Raw genomic sequence first — 21,999 nt, forward strand, 5'->3', positions numbered from 1 at the left:
CTCCTGGCTTCAGATCGGCTCAGCTCCGGTCGTTGTGGCCAACTGGGGAGTGAACCAGTGGATGGAAGACCTCTCTCTCTCTCTCTCTCTTTGCCTCTCCTCTCTCTCTCTTTACCTCTCCTCTCTCTGTGTAACTCTAACTTTCAAATAAATAATGAAATAAATCTTAAAAAATCATTCTATTTCTATAGAAAAGAAGAACTTCTGAAAAATAATGACCAAAACACCCATGTCAAGAAGTTCTACCAAGGGGCCAGTGCTGTGCCGTAGTGAGTTAAAGCTGTGGCTGGCAGCGCGGGCATCCCATATGGGTGCTGGTTCGAGTCCCAGCTGCTCCACTTCTGATCCAGCTCCCTGCTAAAGTACCTGGGAAGGCAGCAGAAGATGACCCAAGTGCTTGGGCCCGTGCACCCACATAGGAGACCTGGAAGAAGTTTCTGGCTCTGGGTTTTGGCCTGGTCCAGTCCTGGCTGCTGTGGCCATTTGGGGAGTGAACCAGTGGATGGACGATCTCTCCCTGTCCCTCATTCTCTCTCTCTGTAACTCTGTCTTTCAAATAAATAAAACAAATCCTTTAAAAAGTTACGATGTGAATAGTAATATAATCCAAAGAAAAAACAACAGTGTCAGGGAAGACTGATGAAACAGAAAACAAAGACACAGCACAGATGGCCTACAAAGACTAAAGCTTGTTTTTTTTTTTTAAATGTTTATTTATTTATATGAAAGTCAGAGTTACACAGAGAGAAAAGCAGAGGGAGAGAGGTGGGGGAGGGTCTTCCATTTGCTGGTTCACTCCCTGTTGACTGCAATAGCTGGAGCTACACCAATCCGAAGCCAGGAGCCAGGAGCTTCTTCCAGGACTCCCACACGGGTTCAGGGGTCTAAGCACTTGGGCCATCTTCTACTGCTTTCCCAGGCCACAGCAGAGAGCTAGGTGGGAAGTGGAGCAGCCAGGACTCGAACCGGTGCCCATATGGGATACAGGCACTGCAGGTGGCGGCTTGACCCACTACACCGACCCCTAAAGCTCGTTTTTTAAGACTAACAAAATTAACCAAACTTTCAGGATAGCATCAAGAGACAAAAAGAGAAGGCAAAAAAGCAGCCAGTATCCGGAATGAAAGGGAGGACACACGTGTGTGTTCCAGATTACAGACACGAAGAAGACAGAGGGGACGTTTTCTTCAATGAATTTGAAATTTTAGATGAAACAATCAAATTCCTAGATAATACAACCTACAAAACTGAATTAAGGGAAAACAGAAGCCATGAGCAGCCCTAGCACCGTTAGAGAGAACTCAGGACTCAGTAACTTCCTTCAGAGCTCACGAATCCTGGCTTAGACACCTGCATCGGCAAAGCCTCCCAACTAACTGAGGAAAAATATGTTCAACGGAAGTAAATCATTTTAGAGTACAGAGCGTAGCGGCTAAAGCTGCCCTGTGACACTAACACCCACATGAGCAATGGTTGCTCAACCAGCTGCTCCACTTGCAGTCCAGCTCTCTGCTTGTGGCCTGGGCCCCTGCACCCACATGGGAGACCCAGATGGAGCTCCTGGCTCCTGGCTCGGGCTTGGCCCAGCCCTGGAGCCACCTGGGGAGTGAACCAGCAGGTAGAGATCTCCCTCCTCTCTCCGTCTCATCTCTCTCTCTCTCTGTAACTCTAACTTTCAAATACACAAATCTTTTCTATTTATGTATTTATTTATTTGACAGGCAGAGTGGACAGTGAGAGAGAGAGACAGAGAGAAAGGTATTCCTTTTGCTGTTGGTTAGCCCCCCAATGGCCGGCGCAGCCGGCACGCTGCGGCCGGCGCAGCGCGCTAATCCAAAGGCAGGAGCCAGGTGCTTCTCCTGGTCTCCCATGGGGTGCAGGGCCCAAGCACTTGGGCCATCCTCCACTGCCTTCCCTGGCCACAGCAGAGAGCTGGCCTGGAAGAGGGGCAACTGGGACAGAATCCAGCGCCCCAACAGGGACTAGAACCTGATGTGCCGGTGCCACTAGGCGGAGGATTAGCCTAGTGAACCATGGCGCCAGCCCTCAAATACATAAATCTTTTTAAAAATTATTTCAGAGTAGGGCCGGCGCCGTGGCTCACTAGGCTAATCCTCTGCCTTGCAGCACCGGCACACCGGGTTCTAGTCCCGGTCGGGGCGCCGGATTCTGTCCCGGTTGCCCCTCTTCCAGGCCAGCTCTCTGCTGTGGCCCGGGAGTGCAGTGGAGGATGGCCCAAGTGCTTGGACCCTGCACCCCATGGGAGACCAGCAGAAGCACCTGGCTCCTGCCATCGCATCAGCGCGGTGCGCCGGCCGCAGCGCGCCAACCGCGGCGGCCATTGGAGGGTGAACCAACGGCAAAAAGGAAGCCCTTTCTCTCTGTCTCTCTCTCTCACTGTCCACTCTGCCTGTCAAAAAAAAAAATTATTTCAGAGTACAGATAAAGAGGAGACAACCCTGGACCCATTTTATAAGACACAGCACTGACCCTGAAACCTGACAAAGTTACTACAAAGTGAAGAAAATCTCAATTAGAAACTTAAATATAGAGTTCTAAACAAAAGATTATCAATCTAAAGCTGGTAACGTATGAATGGTGAATGCAATGTGACTGGGTTGATTTATCCCTAGAAAGCAAAGCAGTTTAACACCAGAAAACCAGTAAAATTCACCAAAGTAATTAAAGGAGAAAAGTCACATGACCATCTTAATGGGTGTGAAAGAAAATGTTTGACGAGATGCAATATCCATTTATGTGCAAAAGGTCCAGCAAAAACTATAAGGGAAGGAGCCGTGGTAACACGCACCTACTTTTTAAGAAATCTTTCTTAATAGAAAAGACAAAAATGGAATGACTCCTATCGTACAATACAATGAATTCCTGCGAGAGTTAGAGTGAAATCTGGAAGCCCAAACTATCAAACTTTCAGAAGAAAATAAATAAACATATCATTATGACCTCAAGGCAAATAAGGACTTTTTCAACAAGGAAAAAAATATACTTACAAGAAACATTGTCACATTTAACTACAAGAACTTGTGCTCAGAAAGGAGCCGACAAATGACAGGACTAGCGACAAGTGAGGGAAGTACTTTGCTTGCATGTAACTGACCAAGGACTGGCTTCCAGGATGTCTAAAGATCTGTGAGTAAATTTAAAAAAATGGAAGCAGGCCGGCGCCGCGGCTCACTAGGCTAATCCTCCGCCTTGCGGCGCCAGCACACCAGGTTCTAGTCCCGGTTGGGGCACCGGATTATATCCCGGTTGCCCCTCTTCCAGGCCAGCTCTCTGCTGTGGCCCGGGAGTGCAGTGGAGGATGGCCCAAGTGCATGGGTCAGGTACAGGGATGTCCAGAGGGAGCAGGTCCTCAGAGCCAGGAAATGGACTGGAGGTCTGGCAGGGAGGGGCGAGAGGCGAGGAGCGGCTGCCGGCAGGGGTGACAGCTGCACAACTCCCAGGACAGAAGCAGCTGCTGGACTGTGCACTTGAAATGCCCGAGCTGGGAGCTGGCACTGTGGCGTGGTGGGCTGAGCTTCTGCCTGCAGCGCTGCCATCCCACACGGGTGCTGGTTCAAGTCCCAGCTGCTCCACTTCCCATCCAGCTCCCTGCTAACGTGCTTGGGACAGCAGCAGAGGATAGTTCAAGTCCTTGAGCCCCTGCACCCACATGGGATACCCGGAAGAAGCTCCTGGCCCCTGGCTTCGGGACTCGAACTAGCACCCATATGAGACGCCGGCACTGCAAGTGACAGCTTGACCTGCTACGCCACATCGCCCGCCCCAAAGATAAATCTTTAAAAACTAAAATAAGGGGCTGGTGCTGTGGCACAGCAGGTTAGAGCCCAGGCCTGCAGTGTTGGCACCCATATGGGCGTGAGTTTCGAGTCCTGACTGCTCCACTTCTGATCCAACTCCTCGCTAATGCCCCAAACCGTTGGGCCCCTGCACCCATGTGGGAGACCCAGAAGAGTCTCCTGGCTCCTGGCTTCAGATCTGCTCGGTTCTGGCCATTGTCCAGACACTGACATTGCGGCCATCTGGAGAGTGGACCAGCACATAGAAGGCCTGTCTCGGTCTCTACCTCTCTCTGTTAACTCTTTCAAATAAAAAAATCTTTAAACAAAATAAAATAAATGGGTGAGCTATAGGGGATGTTAATTACGAGGTGACTTCAGGAAGCTCATGAGAAATGGAATTAATGTTCATTTTGTTGCAGAATATTTTAAATCCATGCATAGCTCTTCCTTATAAAACCCACTCTCTGTGAGCTTTTGGAAGACCCCCTTACATATTTCCCTAATGCAGTTAAAATATACTGCAGGGGCCAGCGGATAGGAAGCCCGAATCCACCACGGCACTGGGGACACTGCCAGCTCTGCTCCTGACTCCAGCTTCCTGCCAGCGCAGACCCTGGGAGGCAGTGGAGACGACCCAAGGGACCGGGTTCCTGCCACGCATGTGGGAGACCTGCGTTCAGTTCTGGCTCCTGGCTCCAAGCCCAACCTGGTCCCAGGCACTGTATGTGATGTATATACGTACGTGATCCATTTATGTCCGTGATATAGATGGGCATCTGCCAGTAAAACTAAAGCTGCCCATGCTGTAGGCAGCGTGTTCTGCCTGTCCCCCTGTCACTCGTGGAGAGCGTGGTGCTGCAGGTGGAAGCACCCCTTCTGCTCCCTGGGCCCAGCACCGTCACCACAGACCCGAGTCACGCTGCCCCACTGGACAGCGCCGACACCGAATGGGACCCGGCTGCCTGCGCCATGGGGACCACAGCCTTGGGCGAGGAGCCAGCTTCTCCTAGACATACACAACTTTAGTGCCATCAGCTTCGTGGCTATCTGTGGGGACCTTCTTGATGCGAAATTAAACTGTGGCACAGACAGGGGTTTTATTACATTTACATGGACCCATAAAACGACCTTTATGGCTCCCAGTGGTGCGAATCGTCTTTCACTTTGTTAATTATCCCCCCAGCTATCCTGAGCCGAGTCTCCTGCTTCAGTACTGATCTTGATATGAAGACCCGCGAGGGTCTGGAGACGGACCACGGGCAGGCTCGGCGTCTGTGCCACCGCCTGGGCCCGCCTGAGCCGGGCTCGGGGCCCGCGCGGCACCTGAGGGGCAGCACCAGGCCGCTCTCCCCTTGGTTGAGCTCAGGGCCCCTGATGCTCTCGCTCCAGCCCTGGAAGGGGGCTGTTCTTCGGGGGCCTCCGTGCCTCTGCACAAACCCCTCTCAGGATCCCAGCCCCTCCGCTGGAAGCTTCCTGGGGGAACCTCTCACGTGTCCGTTCTCAGCGGCAGCCTCCAGTAGCTCATCTGTTGCTGCTGATGGGCAAACGATAGGTGCTTTCCAGTGACTCGCTTTCTCTGCTTCCGTACAGGAGCCCAGGGCAGGCCAGGGTCTCCCTCTCAGTCCCCGGCCACCCTTCCAAGCAGAGGCGGGGCCTGGGTGTGACGCAGCCGGGGTCTGCCAATCAGTTCATCTGACCCCACAAAGCTGGGGTTGAATGCCCACTACGTACAAGGCACTGACCTGACGCGCTGCTTTTTCAGACAAAAACTCTACATCCCCTCAACTTCTGGGTCATCCGATTAATTCCACCATGTGAAAGGACTCTGTGTTTTATGACACATGATTATGCAACGTAGGCCTCTCGTGAATCTTGATTCTTTCATTAGCTCCCCTCATTTAACTTATTAGGCACCACTTAGAGCTTGGTAAAATGCACAGTACTTAAAAGTACTCAGCGCAGCCCTTTGGAATACTTTAGAATTTATTCTGTTCATTAAAATCAGACTAATTCCTCCTTCCTCCTGTCTATTGTGAAATGTTGAGTTTACATCCCCTTGGTTCTTTCTTGGTTCTTTTTGTATTGTATTATCCCTTCTCAAAGGACACCCATGGTGTAACACCGTCAGTTCACACCCTCCTGGCCCCCAGGCACCGTGTGTGCATGTGTAAGTATGCGTGTGTCTGTAAGTGTGTGCATGTGTCTGTAAGTGTGCATGTGTGTGTCTGTGTGTGCATGTGTCTAAGTGTGCATGTGAGTGTGTGAGTGTACGTGTGTGTCGCTCCCCCTCTTCGCGGAGGAACGACACAGGACTCTGCGTTGTTCTTTTGTCTGCTCGGCCCTCCCCGGGTTTGCTGCTGGTTCTTCCCGGGTTGGCTACTGTCCCTTCCACCTCCGTGGAAGGGCGGTTCCCCCTGCCACTTTCCCCACTTCCGCAGGGGAGCAGCACACCGCCGGCCGGCTCTCTCGGGGGCTGCTCAGGTGTTCCTTCAGATAGATGTTCCTGGTGCATGTTGTCTCTCTCCTCCTTTATAGTCCTCTTCCACCAATCCCAACTCTGCTACCCACACGCCGAGTACGCTGCTCTCCTCCAATCAGGAGCAGGATCAGCTCCTGGAGGTCAGCACTCAAGTTGGCAAGAGGCAGCTGCGTAGAAGCTGTTTTCTCCTCTCCCAGCGCCATATTGTGGGAGAGCAGATGCATAGAATAAGTCTTAATTCCAGTAACTCAGTCTAGTCCGAGTTGCTCCCCACAGATCCCCCTTTCTTTTTATTTTTTGGCGTTGATACGCGCCTGTCTTCGGTGTCCCGCGGCACACACTCTGCTCTGCTTGCTAGAGTTGCCCACAGGTGCTTACAAGTCCTATCAATCAGGCAAACCGAATCCGGGTCCTCTCTTCACCATGTTGTGAGGAGGTTTTTAGGCGCTGATGCGTGCCTGTGTTCGGTGCCCTGCAGCGCATGCTCTACTCTGCTAGAACTGCCTGCAGGTGCTTACAAGCCCTAACAATCAGGCAAACCGAATCCAAGCCTTCTCATTGCCGTATTGTGGGGAGACTTATTGGTGTTGATTCGTGCCTATCTTCGGTGACCTGCAGCTCATACTCTGGTCGAGCCGCCCGCAGGTGCTCACCACCTTACTAATCAGGCAGACCGAATCCAAGCTCTCTCATTGCCATGTTGTGGAGAGGCCTTATTTTTCTGTTTCTCTATCTCCGGGCATTCCTATTTCTCCTATTTTACTTCTATCTACCAGCATTCCTATTTCTCTCATTTTACTTCTAAACTTCTGTTTCTCTTATCTTCGCGGCTTCCCGGCACCTGCCCCGAGGCTGCTTCTCGGCGGCTTCCCGGCTTCGCGCGTGCACTCCGCGGTCTCCGCGCCCCTTCGCGCCCACACCACGGCCTCACACTAGCCCCACGTTCCCTATCTATTCACGCCCCGTGCTCTCTCTGCACGCGGCGGCTTCCGCGAGTCACACAGCCCCAGCTCACGTTTCCGCCACCACCAGCATTCAGTCCAAGTTCCCCGGATTAACCTGGCGAATTCCAACCTGGCGGCCCACGTCTCTGCCTCTGGTTCCAGATCTTCGCCTCTTGCTCCCCGGGCTGACTTGAAGAATTCCAAGCTGGCTTACGTCTCCGCCTCGGCCTGCACTCGTGGCTTCATCCTCCCTAACATTTTTCTCTACCCGGTATGTTTCCCTAAGTTTTCTTCCAACAATATTCCTCCCTCATTTCTCCTGGCCTCTCCCCACAGTCCGTATCCAAGTCTAAGTTTCTTATAGATTTCACTTTCACTTTCAAGCTGCAGTCCGTATCTGAGTCTAAGTTTCTTCTTGCTTTCACTTTAAATCCTAACTTCTTTCCCACAGTCCGTATCCAAGTCTATGCCTAGGCTTTCAATAGCTTCTTCCGGCACCTTTTTCGTCCGGCTTTCCCCTAGGCTCTTCGCTAGTCTCTCTCTCCGGTATTTTCCCACTTCTTCCCGTTTCTTCCCTCCTAAGTTTTCTATCCGAGTCACGGCACCATTATGTCGCTCCCCCTCTTCGCGGAGGAACGACACAGGACTCTGCGTTGTTCTTTTGTCTGCTCGGCCCTCCCTGGGTTTGCTGCTGGTTCTTCCCAGGTTGGCTACTGTCCCTTCCACCTCCGTGGAAGGGCGGTTCCCCCTGCCACTTTCCCCACTTCCGCAGGGGAGCGGCACACCACCGGCCGGCTCTCTCGGGGGCTGCACAGGTGTTATTCGGATAGATGTTCCTGGTGCATGTTGTCTCTCTCCTCCTTTATAGTCCTCTTCCACCAATCCCAACTCTGCTACCCACACGCCGAGCACGCTGCTCTCCTCCAATCAGGAGCAGGATCAGCTCCTGGAGGTCAGCACTCAAGTTGGCAAGAGGCAGCTGTGTAGAAGCTGTTTTCTTCTCTCCCAGCGCCATATTGTGGGAGAGCAGATGCATAGAATGTCTTAATTCCAGTAACTCAGTCCAGTCCGGGTTACTCCCCACAGTGTGTGTGTCTGTAAGTGTGCATATGTGTGCGTGTGTGTGCGTGCGTGTGAGTGTGTGAGAGAGAGGAGGGGTGGGGGGAGACGGGGACTGTGCCGCTCCAGTCCCAGGGTAAGCTGCAAAGCTGGCAGAACTGCCGCTGCTCTCCCTCGCGGGTGACACCACCCTGTCCCGACTCCAGTCACTGCGCTCCCTTCCCCTACCCTCCTACTAATCCGCGTATTTAGATCTGACCGCTGCTTTTATCTCTCGGTGGTTTCAAACAACGACGGTGTCCCGACGTTCCCAAGTCTGCAATCTGGGCCTGCCTCAGCTGGTGGCTCTCCTGCCCACACGAGTCTCACCAGGGGCAGCCGGCAGTGGGGCTGGCAGGGGTCTGCCTCCCCCTGGCTCCCTCACCGCACAGGACCTCAGGTGCCCGGGCGTCCTGCGGGGTGGCAGAGGGAGCAGACCCTCCCACCCCCACGCTTCCGCCAGGGAGCGTCCGAGGCTGCACAGAGTCCGTCTGAGAGCAAGAATGGCTTCTGCGGATGGGGAAGGGAAGAAGGGCCAAGTCCAAAACCAGCAGTCAGTCCCACACCAGTCACCTCGACAGCCCTGTGCCGACACTGCCGGGCACGCACTCAGTGCCCGACTGCTCCAGGGCCCTCTCCACATAAGCAGTCACACGCTGCACATGCTACACACGCTGCACACTACACACGCTGCACATGCTACACACGCTGCACACGCTACACACGCTGCACACGCTACACACACACCACACACTACACACTACACATGCTACACACGCTGCACACGCTACACACACACCACACACTACACATACCACTCACTACACACGCTGCACATGCTGCACACGCTACACACTACACATACCACACACTACACACTACACACGTCACACACTACACATGCTGCACATGCTACACACACTATACACGCCACACACTACACATACCACACTCACTACACACACTACACATGCTGCACACGCTACACACTACACACGCTACACACTACACACACTACACACTACACATACCACATACTACACACTACACATGCTACACACACTACACACACTACACATACCACACACTACACACGCTGCACACACCACACTCACTACACACATGACACACGCTGCACACGCTACACACTACACACGCTGCACATGCCACACACTACACACGCTGCACACACTACACACTACACATACCACACACTACACACGCTGCACACACCACACTCACTACACACACTACACACGCTGCACACGCCACACACTACACACGCTGCACATGCTACACACACTACACACTATACATGCTACACACACTACACACGCTGCACATGCCACACACTACACACACTACACATACCACACACTACACACGCTGCACACACCACACTCACTACACACACTACACACGCTGCACACACCACACTCACTACACACACGACACACGCTGCACACACCACACTCACTACACACACGACACACGCTGCACACACCACACTCACTACACACACGACACACGCTGCACACACCACACTCACTACACACACGACACACGCTGCACACGCCACACACTACACACGCTGCACATGCTACACACACTACACACTATACATGCTACACACACTACACACGCTGCACACACCACACTCACTACACACACTACACACGCTGCACACACCACACTCACTACACACACGACACACGCTGCACACGCCACACACTACACACGCTGCACATGCTACACACACTATACACTACACATGCCACACACTACACACTACACACGCTATACACGCTACACACACTACACACGCTATACATGCTACACAGTACACATGCTGCATACTCTGTACACACTACACAAGCTGCACACAGTGCACACGCTGCACACAGCACACACTACACACACAGCACACACTGCACACATTACACACTGCAATACTACACACTACACACACAGCACACACTGCACACACTACACACCTGAAAGACACCCAGCACTGCTACCTGCTGCTTTACTTCCCGAATGCCTGCAACTGAGCCCAACAGCCAGGAACCCAGCCCAGGCCTCCCACTCCTTCGTCCATCACTGCCGCCGCCCTGGGTCTGCGCTGTTTGGAAGCTGGAGGTGGGTGACGGAGCCAAGAATGGGAGCCAGGTATTTCTGTGTGGGATGCAGGCATTTTAACCGCGAGGCCAAACACCCGGCCCACATACGGTGTTCAGTGTGGTTCCCGCATCGCCAGCGCTGGCTACTGTAGGATGGCCTCGCCTTGCTCTTTCCCCTCATATCTGTGGGAGGCAGCTCGGCTCTCTGTGACGCCCACGTGCAGCCGGCTCCCCCGGGACCCCAACACCGCTTCAGAGAACGGGGTCCTGGGTGTGTGTTTCCATGCAAATACGTGCGAGGGTACTTCAAAAATGTGGAAACCGGGGCCGGCATTGTGGCTCAGTGGGTTAAAGCCCTGGCCTGAAGCGCCGGCATCCCATAGGGCGCCGGTTCTAGTCCTGGCTGCTCCTCTTCCGATCCAGCTCTCTGCTGTGGCCTGGGAAAGCAGTAGAAGATGGCCCAAGTGCTTGGGCCCCTGCACCCACGTGGGAGACCCGGAAGAAGCTCCTGGCTCCTGGCTTCAGATTGCCTCAGCTCCGGCCGTTGCGGCCATTTGGGGAGTGAACCAGCGGATGGAAGACCTCTCTCTCTGCCTCTCTCTCTGTGTAACTCTTTCAAATAAATAAATAAATCGTTAAAAAAAAATGTGGAAACCGCAGACAAGATTGTGGAAAACCGGAACGAAAGAAAAGCTTGCTTTTGCACAAAAACACGTGCACGCCCCGCCCAGCTGCTCCCCAGTGTGCACTTCCATGAACTTGAAGACCACTACGTGCTTCAACTCAAACACTTCCTGCACTAAAATCATCTCCTGATTCTCCCAGAGCTTTCCGAGGCATCCTCACATGCGTAACAGACATCTGTACATGTGTGAAGTTTGTTAGCATGGACAGCTAAGGACTGTGGGGTCACACACTAAGCGTGTGTGCGGCGGGATGGCCAGCAAGGGTTCTCGGCTGGGCACAGGCGTGAGCAGCTTTGTCCACCACACCTGCTCTCTGGAGCCGGCCCTGCCGGCCCCGGGCTGCCCTGACCCGCCCTGACCCCACCTGTCCCACTGCATGGCAGTGCCTCTCCTGTAGAGCCCCTGAAGGCCAACACATTCGTCTCCTCCGTAAAGAGTGCAGGGACAGTAACCGTGTTTGCACGAACGGTGGCCTGTGAACCACCAAGCCCTGAGGAGCCTCCCAGTTCCAGAACACAGGAAAACACGCCTGGGACTGAGAGGAGCAAAGGCGAGGGCAGGGGAGGGGAGGGCCGGGTCCCGGGTCCCGGGGGCTCACGCGGCTTTTGTCAAAACAGCACCCTTTTCCCTGGGACGGCGTGCCAGCATTGCGTGTGCACCAAAAATGTTCAAAAATGAAAGTACTACATTTCTTTTTATTATTTGGCAGGTAGAGTTATAGACAGTGAGAGAAACAGACAGAAAGGTCTTCCTTCCGTTGATTCACTCCCCCAGATGGCTGCTACGGTCGGCGCTGCGCTGATCCGAAGCCAGGAGCCAGGTACTTCTCCTGGTCTCCCATGGGGTGCAGGGCCCAAGCACTTGGGCCATCCTCCACTGCCTTCCCGGGCCACAGCAGAGAGCTGGACTGGAAGAGGAGCAGCCGGGACAGAATCGGGCGCCCATATGGGATGCCGGCGCTGCAGGCGGAGGATAAACCAAGTGAGCCACGGCGCTGGCCCTGAAAGTATTACATTTCTAAAATCTCGAGAAAAGCCTGCCTGGGAACGGCGCAGCCTGCACTGGGCAGCGGCCCTGAGGGACCCCGCTCCCTCCAGTCTGTCTGACACAACCTTGCTCAGAGGGGAAGAGGGAGCATCCTCACCCACAGCCTCTGTCATCTCACCGCGGCAGCCTGGTCTCGAACATCTGTCTGCCAGTCGCCTACGTGTCTCTTCTCTGAGAAGCGTTCTTGGGACAGTGGTGTGTGGGAGAAAGTTCACTGGACTGGGAGATCGGCTCTGTGCCAGGCTAACTGCACAGTCGTGGGCAAATCAAAATCGTGGTGCACGGGTACACTGGCAGGACCTATGGTGCCAATGCTGCCTACTGGCCCTGGAATGACCTGTGGTGGTGGTGACCATGGGTGCTGGGTGCTGGCGTGGCCTGTGGTGGAGGTGACTGTGGGTTCTGGGTGCTGGCGTGGCCTGAGGTCGTAGTGACTGTGGGTACTGGCATAGCCTGTGGTTTTGGTAACCATGGGCTCTGGGTGCTGGCGTGGCCTGTGGTGGTGGTGACCGTGACTATAGGCGTGGCCTGTGGTGGTGGTGACCATACAGGCATGGCTATGGTGGAGGCCGCAGGCTCTGGGCACTTGTATTCTTACACCACTTTGTGTAACCTTTGACTCTTGGCCACCTGCAGTGAGAAGTCTGAGACATCCTAACGCAGAGCCGGGTCCTGAGCCGACCACGGGATACGAAGTTTTCCAGCCAGAAAGGAATGAGCTGCCCGCATCAGAACACGTGGACGCCCACACAACCACGAGCTGTCGGCTCAGGGACATCTGCCCTCTGTGGAGCAAAACCTCCTTCCCAGGGACACGGAGGTGACCGTGACCTCTCAGCACCCGTTACACCCACAGCCCAACAGGCGCCTACACCAGGCTCTGGCTTTCTCGGCAGCGGCGGACACAAACACGGTTCACTGTGGACCTTGTGTGGCATCGGTGGGCCTTCGTGTGCTTTCAGTTCACGCATCAGCTGGGACGCACACTTCCAGTCTCCAGGTCGCATTTCAGGACCTGAAGGGACTCAGCGGGGGAGGAGACTGCGGACCAGGGCGGGCTGTGGCTTAGCAAGGCGGGCTCTGCACAGCCACGAGGAGCACGGGCCTGGGAAGAGGCCACCTGACCACGTCTGGTTACTCAGAACTCACCCCTGCACACGCTTGAACGCAAACCAAGTCCCTCTCCACTTTCTCCCTCCTTGGCCCAGGCAGCAAGTGCAGACCTTCCGGAAGCTGCCGTGGCTCGGGTGTGGAATAGCTCCTTCGGCTCTGGTGTTACAGGCTCGGTCCCCAGCAGCTGGCAGGGGGTGGAGGGCTCAGGAGGGGCTCTGGGGGAGGCCCTCAGGGCACTGGGGCGCTGTACCTGGCAGGTGCCTTTCGCGAGAGGGCTGTAAACAGAGCCGTTTGGCTCTCCCCACACTCTACTTCCTGGCTCGACACAAATTCCTCTGAGCGTGCTCCACCCTGGGGGACCTCCCTAAAGCCTTGCACCAGGACGCGGGGACTCCCAGTCTCCAAAACCGTGAGCTCAATACACCTCTCTTTGCTTCATAAACAGCTTGTCTCAGGTACTTTGTTATAGCAACAGAAAACTGGTTAATACAAGGATTTACAACCTTCTGTATACCTTTTTAAGAGAGGTCTTAGTTTTCTAACAACACACACCAAATCTGGATTCTCCAGAAGACAATCTGAAAACTCACGGGTGGCAGGTCACCCGGCTGTTTCTGAGCTATGCAAATGGGAGGGACCTTTACCACTCCCGACCATGTTCCTGGGCTTCACACCGTCTCTGGGACCAGCAGACCCAGAGCCACTCGGTTAAGCAAAGTTTAACCCTGTCATGTTGACAGCACCCAAATGGCTTCAACTGCATTCAGCGTAAATGGTTTGCTCTGTTTTTAGCTGAGTTGATGACGACAACTGGTTACTTCAATTGGTTAAATTAAACAACTGGTCAAACAATTTCTAGCATCACATAGATGCAGATTTTAGAAAGCTGTATTACAAAAAGACTACACCAATTTAAAAACATCTTTCAGACATTTGCATGCGGCCAGAGGTTAATAATTACAATTCTGTGGGCAGCTGCCAAGTAAAGCTTCGGCTTCCCCAGCCCTTCTAGAATCAACCGTGATGGAACAGCGAGAGGCCGCTGCCCTTTGCCGTCATTATGAAGATGTAATTCTGTGACAATCATTTAATCCCAAAGGCATCACTGCACCTGTTCGGTAGTTTTCAGCCACTCACTGAAATGATGAACCACTCCACCGCGAGGAATCTCACGGAGCTTTGTGACCAGAGGTTCTTTACAACTATTACGGCCACAGGCTGATGACTTCGAACAAATGTTTGGAGAAACTACCAAAGTCTATGAAAAATACGTAGTTTCAGCTTTGCACTTCCATTTTTGTGAACTGTGCATAACCTCAGGATGTGATGACAGCACCCTTTCTGGGTCACTGGGCCACGCAGGTCCGATGAAAGGACACAGGGGCCACCGGGAACGCGGGGCTTGGGTTCTGATGCCCAAAGCAGGCCTTGGTGAAACAGGTGCTGCCCAGCGGTCAGAAATTCCCAGGCGACGGCGGTGCCGGAGGTGCAGGCGCTGCATGAAGAAGCCCTGATCCCCCTCGCCTTACAAGCAGGCAAGGCCCAGAGGGACGCACAGCTGGCGGGCACTGGGGGCAGCATGGGGACAGCCAAGGCAGGCAGGGGCCTGGCGTGTGAGGGCCCGGGCCCACATGCAACAGACACCCGGGGCCTCAAGTCCACAGCAAGAAAGGACACGGGCCAGGAGCGGGCGCCTCGCCCCCCTCCACCTCACAGAACCCTCTCCTTGGGACGCCCACTCTGGCACGAGGTCACCGTGACACAGGGTCTCCCAGCACGGGGTTTTCCCCGATATTAGGTCTCCCCAGCACAGGGGTATCCCAACACGCGGTCTCCCGACACGGAGTCTCCTGACAGGGGGTCTCCCTGACATGGGGTCTCCCCGGCATGCATCTCCCCAGCACTGGGGTCTCCCAGCACGGGGTCACCATGACACACGGTCTTCCAGCACAGTGGTCTCCCGACACGGGGTCACCATGACACACAGTCTCCCAGCACGCATCTCCCCAGCACTGGGGTCTCCCCGACACGGGGTCACCATGACACATGGTCGCCCGGCACGGGGTCACCCAGCACATGGTCTCCCCGGCACAGGGTCACCATGACACACGGTCTCCTGGCACGGGGTCCCCCAGCACGTGGTCAAGGCCTGGTAGATTCTTACAACTGCACCGTCTTTTACTGTTAATAATTTATTCCTAAGAGACTTTCCTACTCAGAATAGACTGGAGGATGCCTCGTGTGTAAACACACAGGAACACACACACTGAGGAAACAGCTCTGTGAGACAGGCGTGCTGCACGTTCCGGAGCCCCCGTTTCTTCTCCCTCACTCCCTGCCCCCCCTCTCCCAGTGCTCTGCTGGCTGACCTCGGTGCTCAAGAGTACCTGGGGAGGGAGCACACAGGGGCCGTGCTGGGGGGCAGCTGCTGGCAACACTCACTCCAGTTCAAGTCCTGACTGCTCCACTTTTGCCCCAGCTCCCTGCCTATGCACCCAGACAGGCAGTGGCTGATCCAGTCCTCGGGCCCCTGCCACCCACGTGGGAGATCCGGAATGAGTTCCTGGTTCCTGGCTTCAGCCTGGTGCGGCCCTGGCTGTTGTGGGCATTTGGGGAATAAAACAGCAAACGGAAGATTTTTTTAAAATAAATAATTAAATAAATAAATCATTTTTTAAAAATCATGGAAACTGAAATTTTAAAGGTTATTTTTGGTGCAAAATTTTTGAATTCTATGCATATGAGAGATGGTCAAAAAGTTCGTGGAAATGCACAGTATTTGTAAAAAGCATGGATTTAAAATGGTTCTGCACTAAAACAAGCCTATCTTTTATTTCCGTCTTTCCACAAAACTTCTTGAAGACCCCTAGTGTTAGTGTCTTGTGATACTCTCAAATTCTGGAGCCGCTCAGCCAAGGTTCTCGGCCCCCTTGCAGTGAGGGCACCGCAGTATTCGCTGTGACTCGGAGCCAGCAAAGTCGGAACTGGGTCAAAGCCACAGCACTGGGCTCTCCAGCCTGAGACGCGGGTGCTGGGGCGGGGAACACAGGCTCCCACCCCCTCCCAGGTGCAGAGCAGGGGGCCCTGAGAAAGCCGGCCTGCCTGCTCTGACACGGCACCCAGGGCCAGCGGCAGCGCACCTGGCACCCCCGGAGGACGGGACAGGCACTGTGGAGGGCAGCAGCAGAAACACAGACAGCACAGGGGTGCGTGCGCAGGCCCCGTTCTCGGCGGTTACGCTGGGTCCGTGGTTAACGTCCCACAGTTGAAAGTCCACTCTGTGACAGACTGACTGAAGGTACAAGTGCTTGGGGATTCTGGGGAAGGTTGGAGCTTCGTGTTGCCGGTTTCTCACCCTGGAAATTAACATCTTCCCTTTAGAAACCCCAGGCGCTCCCACGTCCCCCTGTGCAGCCTCGTGCAGGCATGGCCTCCGTCCAAAACCAGCAGCTCCTCGTTTTTGTGCACTTCAGTAGTTGTGATCCATTTGCCCAAGGAGGGGAAAGAAGAAAGAAGAGAAAGAGAGCAAAAGCCAAGATCTCCTGCCATTTGGAAAGCTGATGGGTGTGTACCACGTGCGTGACAGGGACGCACCCAGCTCTGCGCAGAGGGCCGGCCAGGCAGTCGGAGCCGCCCCACCGTGCACAGAGGGGACGGCAAGCGAGACAGGGGCTCTGGCTTCACCTCTCTTTGTACAGACCAGCAACAGTGACTTGCTCGTGACTGGCCAGTGGGGACGCTAACCTGATAGCCAACAAGGGCTAACAGGGCCTGTCTCTGAGCAGGACTTCCAAATTTTCCAAAATCCAGGCAGAAGTCCCCTGACAGCAGCACAGTTCTCTGAGCAGACCTGTGCCTGCCATCAGATCCCCGAAGGACTGCATGGCCACGGAAGGTCCAGCCACCCCCTCCCGGGATGTTACCACAGCGGGATCAGGAGGGTGCGGCACCTCCGGTCACACCGTCACGTACAGGGGGCTAGCTGCATGAACTGACAGCAGTGAATTCCGACAGAAGCCAAGAGCTGGGATGCTTTGTTACAGGCTGCACCCCACATACACACGGTGGCAGCGACTGCTGAAGGCACAGAGCTGGGACGCTTTGTTACAGGCTGCACCCCACATACACACGGCGGCAGCGACTGCTGAAGGCACAGGTGTGTGAGGGAGGGACAGAGCAAGTGACCGTATGGGTGAGCAACTCCAGCACAGGATCCCCTGGCCACAGGGCCGGAGAGCAGCCACGACAGCCCAGCACGCGGCATGCTGGGTCCAGGCCTTGGCTGGTTTCAAGACACAGCAGCTAGGGGAAACAGCTGCCTCCCATCAGGACAGCCCAGCAGGAGGGGAAGGGGGAGGCTGGAGCTGTGGCATAGCCGGCAAAGCCGCCACTGCGAAGCCCACATCCCTCATGGACTGCAGTTCCTGACCCGGATGCTCCACTTATGATCCAGCTTCCTGCTCATGGCCTGGGAAAAGCAGAGCGGGATGGCCCAATGGGCCCCTGCCACCCACGCGGGAGACCCGGACGAAGCTCCTGGCTTCAGCCTGGCCCAGCCCCAGCTGCTGGCCATTGCTGCCATCTGGGGAGTGAACCAGTGGATGGAAGATCTCTCTTTCTCTCTCCCTCCCTCCCTCTCTCTCTAACTCTGGATTTCAAATAAGTAAATATTTGTAAGCAAAGTTTAAAAGGGAAAGGAAGAACAGTTCTGGAGTGCCCAGAGCCACCTTCCCAGCCCTGCGCACCATCGGCCCACTGGGAACTGTGGCACACACCTCTGCAGCCGGCGCTGTGGAAGGCACCCGCAGCCCCAGTGCAAGAAGGCGGAGAAGACGTTCTCACTCCAGTGGGGGGGAAGCCAGGAAGCAGAATCCCCAGGACCCAGGACGCAGCCAATATGGCGGCACCCGGCTTCCTGCCACAGCAGAGTCCCGGAAGGCTGTGTGGAGAGAGTGGCCATCCATCACAGGGTGGTCGGAGGCTGGAGCAGCCAGGGTAGGAAGGAAGCTGGAGGCTAATTCTCTTGCAAAAAGAGAAATTCCTTTTTCTAATGCTAATGACCCCCTTTTGTCTGTGCTGTAAACAGGGACTGCCTGCCCCGCCCCCGCCGGGATTTTCCTGGCTGGGATGGGGTGCACCCACAGCCTGCGGAGGTACACACACAGATTCATCACCAAATCCTTAACATTAATTTTCATGTAATTTAAGGACCTGCACTTTACTTTGTGAATCTCTCTGTCCTGTAGAGGAAACGAGTTCACTCAAGTACACACCATCAAGCCGACAGGTAATCAATCAGTGATCACACATATCAGTTCCAGCTGAGCTCCCGTCTATTGCTCAGATGGTTACAATAACCTCCAAGTGCACCACGCGGTGGAGAGGGCCTCCCTCACCCCGCGCCCGCGCTCGGACAGGGGGATTCGCCGTGCCAGCGGCGGCCGCGCTCCTCTTTCCAAATGTGTCTTTGTCAGCAGTATTTTTAAACATGGACCCTACCCTGTACTATATTTTATTGCTAAAAGCATCTTTATTCTCCAGTTTCAGAGATAAAAGGCAATTTTTAAAATGTCATGACGGGAAGTAATTTTTCAAGGTTTTCATGGAAGGACATAAAATTAGATTCTAAAATATCCAAAATAAAGCCTTGCTCATCAAGATTAGGGCTTTACTCTGTGCTCCAGGACACGCGGGCGATGCTCTCCTCCCACAGTGCTGCTGGACTGACGGAGGAGATGTCTCCCGCTTTCACAGGACATTTGCACACTGGAGCACGCGTGCTTCCCCCAGGCTGGCGCCCGCGGCCTCCCTGGTCTGCTCCTTCGAGCAGCTCATTTGTTTCCAAATGCTCAACTCCAAAATGCCGCAGGCACGGTGCCCGTGGTCTCGCCCGCCCGGGGCCAGCTGGAGAGAGGCCTCCTCCCCCGGCTGCTGGGCGGCCACACCAGGGGACACCCCCTCCCGCCGAGGACCAGGCGTCCTTCCTCTGCCAGCCACTGGTGGTAACCAGGTCAGGGTGCACTGACCAGAAGAGAAAGAAAGCCGTCTCCCCCTGCAGCAGGACGCGGCGCTCCCTGGGACTCGAGTGGGAACCGCACCACCAGCCCAGGCTCTCACACCAGCTTCCTACCAAGTGCACTATCAGACAACACCGAAAGCACCGTCCTTCCTCAAAGAACGGGCGGCGGCGGGGGGGGGGGGGGGTCCAGATACTCACAAAAGGCAGAACCCGGAGCCCGTTCTCCCATCCCCGGCCACAGCTTAGGAACTGGGAGCAGCCCTCACCGCCCGCACCTCACCCTGGCACAGCAGGAACAGGGGCAAGGCCCACCCGACAGGTTGACCAGGGTCAAAGCCAAGCACCTGTGTGAGGGGCTTAGCCCGTGCCCGTGCCCGAGGCAGCAGATCCCCAGGAAGACGGGGGGCCACAGAAGGGCCGGCGACTGCACGTGCAACCTGGGTCGAGTGCAGGGGCCACCAGCACAGGCGCGGCGGCTCGCTCAGGAAATGGTGCTGTGGGCCTCACAGCACGGTCCCGGGGGCAGCCGGAGGGGCACCGCCGGCAGGACTGGCTTGAGGCCTGGCTCGGAAATGCAGCGCAAAACAGACGCCCGGGCCGAGCAGCGACCTTCAGAAAGCAAGGCACTTCTCCCGGACTTTGGCAGTCAAGAGACCACAGAAGGCCCAAGGCCAAGGTGGTCAGTTCTGTGGGGCGCTTTCCCCAGGGGAGCCAAGGACTCGCAGTTACAAACTGGCGACAGAGTGTAGCAGCACCTCTGTCCACTCCTGTCCCACTAACCGCAGGAGAAGGTTAAGGAGGGACCCGGCATCTGTCTAGGCCAAAACGAATACCAGGAAGCCAGGGGCTGCCAGGGGAGCTTCCTGGCGGTCAGTACCAGGGACGTTCCGGCGGCGGCGAACCGGCGCTCCGGGGCGGGGGCCCGCAGCTCTGGGACGGAACCGCAGAAGAGCACTCGGGCTTCCCATGGGGCATTCGAGGTCTGGTGGGCTCTGGGCTTCTCAAAGGCGCGCCAGGGACACACACACACACACACGTCGGCAGAGCCTGAGACGCGCCGCGCGCAAGCAACGAGGGACTATCGACCCCCTCCACGAGACGCACCGAGCTAGGGTGCTCCTGCGTCCGAACGCGGGGCGCTGGGGGAGCCGGCCCCTGCCTCGGAGGGGGTGGTGTCCGGGGCAGGGGGCCCTGCGCCCACCGAACCCCGCCCCCTGGCAGGTCCCCGTTTCCTCAGAGCGAGAGGGAGGGGCACGAGGACGGCCGGAGCGGGGCGCAGAGGCGGCAGCTTGCGTTTCCGCGCCTCGGCCCCGTCCTGCAGCCGGTGCGCGCCGGGCCTCGCCGAGCAGATGTGACGGAACAGAACGGGTAAATAAAATCAGCCGCCATCAGCTCCCGTGTTATCGGCGGGACGAGGTCAATGCTGCTTAAGCATCAAAGCAAGCGGCTGATCGGAAACAGATTTCGGTGGCGGCCGGGAGCGGCGGGACCCGAACGCCCGGCGCGCGGCGCTGCCGGCCCCCGCGTCCGCAGCGGGCCCGGGGCTGCCTCGGTTTACCCGCGACCGCTTGGGGGCCCGAGCGGCGCCCGCCCGCCTCCGCTTTGTTCGGCCGCCTCCTCTTTCCCCTAGGTTGTTGATTATTAGTATTTTCCTAGTTTTCCAAACTAATAAGTGCCACTCTCAGGCAGTTGGAAGCTCCGGGCGGCTGCAGGCTCTGCCGCCGGCCCTAATTGATATTGAACGAGCTGCTGGTGGACGGGAACAGGGCCGCTGCTGGATAATTTGCAGTTTAATCAGCGTTTGTAATGAGAGCGGCTGATTAGGGCTGTTGGAAATAAAAGAGAGTTACAAGGAACGTCTGTCAGAGTCCGGTGATAATTCAGGACTAATTGTGGTGATTAGCGCAAACTGGATGACTTTGGGCTTCGCTAATGCAAAGAGAAACGTGCGGGCTCCAGCCGGGGGCTCGGGGCTCCGCGCGCACAGCGCGCAACTCCGCCGGGCGCGGGGCAAGGACCAGGCCACCTGGCCGCGCCCGCCCCCGCCCCGGCCGGCCCGGGACGCGCAGGCCGCCGGCCCGGTCCCCGGCTCCCGGCCCCCTCGCGGGGGAGCGGCCAGCGGCGGGGCCTGGGGCTCCGCGGGCTCGGGCCCCTGCCCGTCCCCCCCGCGGGCGTCCCGCGACCTGTGCCGCCCCCGGCAGGCGGAACCTGCGCGCTGAGCCGGGCCGAAGAGGAGCGCCGCTTATAAACGGCCGGGGTCCTCATTATTGAGGAGTTTCATAACTCTTTAATTCATTTTTAATGACGGCAATAAACATGGTAGTCATTTTGGAACAATAGCTAAAAATCATAGGGCCATTACTGTCCATTAAAGCGGTGTTTACAGTTCAGCGGGGGTTCACGTGCCCCGTAGTCATTCATGTTGGCCAAAGGAGAAATTTACTGCAGGAAGGAGGGCCTCTTTTTATTCTTTATATCACATACAGCTGATTGAGCAAATAGTAAAAAAAAAATCACTTGGCTTTTAATCGTGCGATTGGGGATTAAATAAGGAGCTGTTGTCTGGCGCCTGATTTCTATTTGATCAATAAATCATCAAGTGCCTTAAGTGCTTTACTCACTATCAAATTAAATGAAAAATACTTTAACCTGAGTCCCTGGTGTCACCCGACCAAGATGATATTTTCTGTTGT

General features: G+C 55.6%; 1 protein-coding gene across 1 annotated transcript in view; it reads right to left on the bottom strand.

Annotated features, from left to right (window-relative positions):
- The window catches only part of TBCA (tubulin folding cofactor A), a 113,282-nt gene extending 93,732 nt beyond the window's left edge, over positions 1-19,550 (bottom strand). The window contains exon 1 of the mRNA XM_089312894.1: positions 19,505-19,550. Within this exon, the coding sequence (XP_089169020.1) occupies positions 19,505-19,535 (31 nt within the window). The 5' untranslated portion in view covers positions 19,536-19,550. The remainder of the gene's footprint in view (positions 1-19,504) is intronic.
- Between the last annotated feature and the right edge of the window lie 2,449 nt (positions 19,551-21,999).

The sequence above is a fragment of the Oryctolagus cuniculus genome, chromosome 14 (genome assembly GCF_051225735.1).
Source record: "Oryctolagus cuniculus isolate XC-2025 breed Fujian yellow rabbit chromosome 14, ASM5122573v1, whole genome shotgun sequence".
NCBI lineage: Eukaryota > Metazoa > Chordata > Mammalia > Lagomorpha > Leporidae > Oryctolagus > Oryctolagus cuniculus.